Source organism: Alosa alosa, chromosome 18 (assembly GCF_017589495.1).
Source record: "Alosa alosa isolate M-15738 ecotype Scorff River chromosome 18, AALO_Geno_1.1, whole genome shotgun sequence".
In the NCBI taxonomy this organism is placed as follows: domain Eukaryota; kingdom Metazoa; phylum Chordata; class Actinopteri; order Clupeiformes; family Clupeidae; genus Alosa; species Alosa alosa.
In genome coordinates, this window is record NC_063206.1 from 18,865,893 (window position 1) to 18,872,479 (window position 6,587).

Here is a 6,587-nt window from a genome sequence, read left to right on the forward strand (position 1 = left end):
CGGCAAAACGGCAAATTTATCCTTCGAAAGGAATGGCTTAAGTGCCGTCGCAGGACTGTCGTTATCCTGTTAAGCCCGCCATAAGACTCTCTAACAAAATAGAGCGCTGTGATTGGATGACGTCCACGGCATCAGCCAATAGAAATCCCTATGGTTTGATACTAGACGTACAGGCTGAGAAAATTAATTTAGGGTGCGCTAGGGTGCGTCTAGATTTCTAGGCTAGGTCTACAAGTTATCCCAAGTGGTCTGCGAGCAGACGTGGTAAAATATAATATAGATGAGTTGTTTGCAATATTGAACCAACTTGTATGTAAATCCAAACAGTTCTGCAACACTGTCTATGTATGATATGCCAGTTTAAATCATATGAATCCTCTGACACAATAAGCAAAGTGCAAAGACATTAAGCAAGGTGGTTCAGTGAGTATGCCTATTGTGTAGACTAATATACTGTTGAAGTAGGTCTAATCTTTTTTTTTTAGCTAGGTGGTCCGTGCGTTTCTTTTTTATTGGTTAAGTGGTCCTTCGTCTGAAAAAGTTTGAGACACTGGGCTAGAGGGTTTATGCCTACTAGGAGTGTAAAATGCCTTCTGACCTCCTGTTTTGATATTATTGCGATTTTTATCTGCTGATTTGACTTCTGTAAATTAGGACTGAAACAATTCATCGAGTTACTCGATAACTCGATTACAAAAATTACTCGAGGCAAAAACCCTGCCTCGAAGCCTCGCCTATGACGCGCACTATACACGAATCCGATGAGCGTTCTGTGGAGGCTGCCATCTTGTGGCGACGCCATTACCAGAGCCCGTCTACTCGACAAGGGGCGTGTTTAACTCGCTGAGTGGGCGTGCCTGACCGCGACTCATCTTCACTGCGCATGCTTCAACTTCTGCTGCGCAGCCGCACTTCAAATTGGTTGCAAATTTTCCAAGATGGCGTCGCCTCGGAGGCTTCAATTCCATAGAACCAGAGCCCGTCTACGGAGAGCCTTGCCACTCCGTATTAAGTCCCATTGTACCGAATTTTGGATGCAGTTCCACTCGGGGCGATCGCCATGAGTGCAGAATGAATGGGAGTCAATGGAGCTAGACGGCTAAAATTGTCTCTTTCACCTGATTGTCGTTGACATCTCAGATTTGATTGTAGTTTGTATAACTTCAACATGGGTTATAGGTCAAAAGTTGAATGAAGGAGTACTTATGTCCTTTTGATTTCTTACAGGTTGGGTCGTTGTTGCACATAACACGCTAGCATTGTGCTAATAAATGACGTCACTGACACATTTGAAAGGCTTTTAAGAACAATTAAGTGACTTTAATAAATATAATACTCAACCAAGTGTATTTTCTTTGCCTCCCCTTTCGAATACAATACTCAAATTACTTGAAAAAAAATTATATCCCTAGAAAAGTGGATTTTGAGGGGTACAGCTCCATAGACCTCCATGCATTCTGCACTCGTGGACAAGCACCCTCATGTGGAACCAAGCATCCTCATTGTCCAAAATGTTGATTAGGGTCCTTTTATCAGATATTGAAGTGATGCACTCCAGTTCAGCTCCCACTACAGAGCCAGCTTTCCTTACCAGCAGGTCAAGTCGCCCCGCATCCTTCTTCTTTGTGCTTCCTCCCCAGCATACCACTGCATAGAAGAGGACGCTGGCAACAACAGACTGGTAGAACATCCTGAGGAGCTTGCTGCACACATTGAAGGAGTGCAGCCTCCTCAGGAAGTACAGCCTTTTCTGCCCTTTCTTGTAGAGTGCTTCAGTATTGGCTGACCAGTCCAGTTTATTGTCCAGGTGGAGACCCAGATACTTGTAGGTGCTTACCACCTCCATATTGACCCCATCAATGGAGACTGGTAGCAGAGCGGGCTTAGACCTGTGGAAATCCACCACCATCTCCTTGGTCTTTGAAGTGTTGAGTTGAAGGTGATTAAGTTTGCACCATTGCACAAAGTCCTTCACCAGGCTCCTGTACTCCTCCTCTTGCTCGTCCCTGATACACCCCACAATTGCAGTATCGTCAGAAAACTTCTGCATGTGGCATGACTCGGTGTTGTAGCAGAAGTCAGATGTGTACAGGGTGAACAGGACTGGAGAGAGCACATAAATGTGACAAAATTAAGTGTGCAGGATTATTTGTAGCTTTTGTGATTAGGTAATAGCATTGGTTCATATTGCGATTGCGATAATTGTGCAGCCCTACTAAACAATACAATGTCCTATTAATGTCTAGTCAGTGGTAATTACCGATATATGGCACTGGATGGCAGTGATCTGTTCAGCAAAGTTAAGTTTATTGTCTGTTGAGTCCCTAGTATTTAAAACGGTTGGACTGGTTGGTCCGTGGATGTAGGTGTGGTTCAGGGGGGGATTTTGATATGTGAATGGCCAGCTCTTTTGTTTTGTCTATGTGTAGTTGAAGATAATTGTCCTGACACCACTGTGAAAACTGAGATTGAATCTTGATGAACTGTGATGGAGTTGTTATCATTGAGTAGCCTAGTCTTTCTATGTCAGCGGTTCCCAAACCTGTTTTTCCGTGTACCACCACATCTACACCCTGACTCTGCTCGAGTCGCCCCCACCATCCGACACATAACGTAACACATTCTATTGACGCATTCCAGGCATTATGTTTAATTAGCCAACCTACGTGATAACAAATAACAAAATGTGCAACTATGAGCTCTCACACTAAAAAAACAGTGTGGAGAACAACATTATGGCACACAGAATAAAGAGAACATAGACTTAAAAAAATGAAAATAATTTTTAACACCTTTCCGACATTGCCCTTTACATCTCACCTGCCCCCTTCCACTGCCCCCTAGTGGAAGCTTGCGTAACACCGGTGGTACACGTACCACAGTCATGAATACTCCTCTCTAACCCCCCCGCCCCTCTGTCTGTTTGCTTGTCTGTCTGTCTGTCTGTCTGTCTGTCTGTCTGTCTCTCTCTCTCTCTCTCTCTCTCTCTCTCTCTAACACTCAGGGATGTGGTCCCATACTATGACAGTTCAGGACTACCAAGACCTGTTAGATCGAGGATGGCGACGGTGAGCCACCAGCTTTCATATTTCCTCTTTAGTGTCATCTCATTTGAATTGCTTTAAAAATCTAAAGACACATTAATGAATTAGTGAAACAACTAAATGAACAGATGTGAAGATGCCAGATGTACAATACAGGGAAAGTAATGATTTCATTGCTCAAGCATAGGTTACCAAATGATTTCATCCAACATATAAGTGTCATTTTGAGGACCATATATCAGTTAGAGGGTCAGTTATATCATTATACAGACTGAAAGCACCTCAGAGAACCCCATGAAAATGACCAATGGGAATCCGATTAAAGGAAAATTCGGGACATTTTTTACATAGATCTCTGTTTCTTGAGTACTGTCGGTATAAAAAAAACCCTGAAAACAATCGGTTCCACCTAGCTCGAGTTGCTCCAGCCTACAGCTCGAGCTGCCAGGTAGCTACTCTGCAAGCTGTTGGCTCGAGCAACTCGAGCTAGGTTTTAGTTTTTCTTCTCCTTTAAGCTAGTCTTCATGGTGGACACTGAGTTTGTGCCTTCTTACCAATTGCCTCTGCTCTGCCACCTCAGGAGCGGGAAGTATGTATACAAGCCCATCATGAACAAGACTTGCTGCCCACAGTACACCATCAGGTAAGAGGTCTTCTCAGTTCTGAGTCAGAGACGTGCAAGGCTGGCTCTGAGAGTGTACAAACCCACTCCAGCGTCCACCTGCCACTGTGATCTGAGCCTTTGATCTGTGTCTGCACAGGTGTCATGCCTTGAAGTTTCAGCCATCCAAAAGCCACAAGAAGATCCTGAAGAAGATGAACAAGTTCCTGTTTGTGGGAGAGATTCCCGAAGGCCAGTGTGATGGTGAGGATCAATTAGCGAGCTCCCTTGTCATAATGACTATGTTAGCAAAATAAATGCTTTTAACTTTTAATTAGCTTCTTAATTTAGAAATGTTATGCATGATTATAATATCATCATGTGTCTTTTAAAGTACTCTTGGCAGGGCTTACGGCTGCAAAAAAGACCATCTTAAGGCTTTGGTTCCACCCTAATCTACCCTTAACACAATATTGGCTAACTGCCTACCAGTATATTACCTCTCTTGAGTGTACTACTGCACGCCTCAACAAGGCCAAACTAACAACTATCCAGGCATGGTCGTGGATTACACGGTCCATACAAGATCTCCTTGTGAAACAGAATATTCTGACCTGAGTGTAGGATCTATTATCATTACTACTATTACTATTGTTATTATTGTTATTATTATTATTGTTATTCTTCTTCTTATTATTATTATTTTATTTATTTATTATTTATTTATTGACTTTTTTAATTGATTTATTTTTTATGGGGAATGCTTTATACTTCTTAGCTAATGTTGACAATGTGACTGCTATCTTTAATCTCCTTCACTATATCACTTTTGTCTCTCAGAGCTATGTATTGAGTGTCGTACTGTAGTTTGTGGTGTGTATGTTCAAGTTAAATGTGACTGTAAATGTAACGTCTCATTCTTTTCTAATAAAAAATTTTAATCACCAAAAAAAAATGTGTCTTTTAAAGGAGAGCCCATGGACTCTGTGTGTCACGAGAGTGGTCCGGCGCGAGACTCATCCCAGCTGAGTGCCTCTGAGGTTGAAGGTCCCATCAACCCTCCCGATGTGGACAAGGGAGCCGAAACCAACAGTGCCGCCCCGGAACCCCCCAGGCAGGAAGCTGGTCCCCCTGCCAATGCCAAAGCCACCCGCTCTGCCCCCATACCAGGTCAGTCTACTCACACATCCGTCTAGTGACCAGGGAAACCCTTTAGCTTAATGTGACACTGACTGAGAGACACTGTTTGGAATTTCCTGCCATGTGGGTAAGGGGTGGGGCTGTTTTGTCAGTGTTTCCATTGTGAGATTGGGGGTGGGACTGTGGCATCAGCGTTTTAAAAAAAGTTTGCCTGTCTACACCGTAATTCCAGGGTGGCGTTTTCAAAAAGTTTCCACTCTGGAAAGTGTTTTTGAAAAAAGTGTGTTTCGGGAGCTCCTAAATCGCCGGTATCGTGCAGATGAATGGCCAAAACGTTCCCTGGAAGAAGAGTGGACAGAGAGTGGATATAGGCACACAATCCATAGAGAGTGGATATAGGCACACAATCCATAGAGAGTGGATATAGGCACACAATCCATAGAGAGTGGATATAGGCACAGAATCCATAGAGTGGATATAGGCACGGAATCCATAGAGAGTGGATATTGGTAAATCGAACAGAAATCCTCTAGTGTTGCCTTAATTTTACGCCATATATTCTCTTTTCATCAATCTACTGTTTTGGTCTACTTTTCTATCTTGTGCATGAGCAGACATGCCAGACAAGCCTCGCTTGAGTAAACGAAGGCAAGATGCAGCTAACTTGAGTTAATGGAACGGCTTCAGCCTCAAGTAAAAGTCTATGCTAGTTCAAGCCAGGCTATTTCTGTTAAGCGCCGCCTTCATTAGTGAGGTTGATGGAATACCCCTCTAGGCTTCCATAACATCAGTGCCACAGGCTGATTGCTTCCATACCACGCCACATTGATGTAGTAATTTGTGCAAAATCAGCCCAACCAAGTATTAGTTAGTTAGATTAGTTCATTTATTTTCAAATGGTTGACATTTCTGTATTATAACCTCTTTATTCTAATATTTTGAGACACTGATTTTTGGTTTTCAAATGGGCTTGAATCTAAATATATGAAAGATTCACTTTTCGAGACTAACCTGTAAAGCTACAGTCTGGATGTCTTGAAAGACACCTTGGCAACACCTCCACTTGCTGCTCTGGTAGTTCTAAAAATGACACATAGATGGCAGCAGAGAGCTGCGCTTCAGCAGCAGAGTTGATTCTCAACACAGTTGCGCTGGCTCGCTTCAACTCTGTGCTTTTTGAAACAAACTGTACCATGGGCATCACCACTAACTTTCAAGCACACACTACGGTCTCATCCTCACACAGGCAACAGCGGATTCATATTAGCTACGAAGGGGCAATTGACATATAAGTCATACATGAGGCAGACTCTTCAGCTCCTGTTCCTCTCTCTCTCTTACACACACACACACACACACACACACACAGAGAACTTAGCCTTCACTCTCTGGCCCCCATAGCCTGCAGCTCCAGCCCAGACATAAACAGAGCCCTGAGCCCGTGGGTGTTTTGGCCTGCGTCTCTGCTACAATTGAGTTATAGTCGGGGAGGGAGCCGGCAGCAGCGCCAGAGAGAGGGGCTGCCACGCTTCAGCACGCTCCCCAGGTAAAATACCCCCTCATAGAACCATCCGGAAATCTGTCTGTGTGTGTGTGTGTGGTGTGGGGGCGTCTCCTGATGGGAAAAGCCTGCTGCTCCCTGAAAGAAATAAAATGTGAAATAAAAACGACAGAAAAAGACAAAGTGGAAAATGCCCTCTCCATCCCCGCTCTGTCGTACGGGAAACACCTGGCCGCTGCACTGTAGTTTTTATAAGTGGCGTTCTTCTTTTTTGTTTTTTTTTAATCCGTGCGGCCTAAAG

At 43.7% G+C, this 6,587-nt stretch overlaps 1 protein-coding gene across 5 annotated transcripts in view; it reads left to right on the plus strand.

Moving 5' to 3' along the window:
• LOC125311580 (arginyl-tRNA--protein transferase 1) overlaps positions 1 to 6,587 on the plus strand; it is a 97,988-nt gene that overhangs the window by 6,418 nt on the left and 84,983 nt on the right. For all 5 annotated transcript variants that reach the window (XM_048269788.1, XM_048269786.1, XM_048269785.1 and 2 more), the window contains exons 2-5: positions 3,005 to 3,068; positions 3,625 to 3,687; positions 3,806 to 3,909; positions 4,615 to 4,815. In XM_048269788.1, coding sequence (XP_048125745.1) covers positions 3,005 to 3,068; positions 3,625 to 3,687; positions 3,806 to 3,909; positions 4,615 to 4,815 — 432 coding nt within the window. The remainder of the gene's footprint in view (positions 1 to 3,004; positions 3,069 to 3,624; positions 3,688 to 3,805; positions 3,910 to 4,614; positions 4,816 to 6,587) is intronic.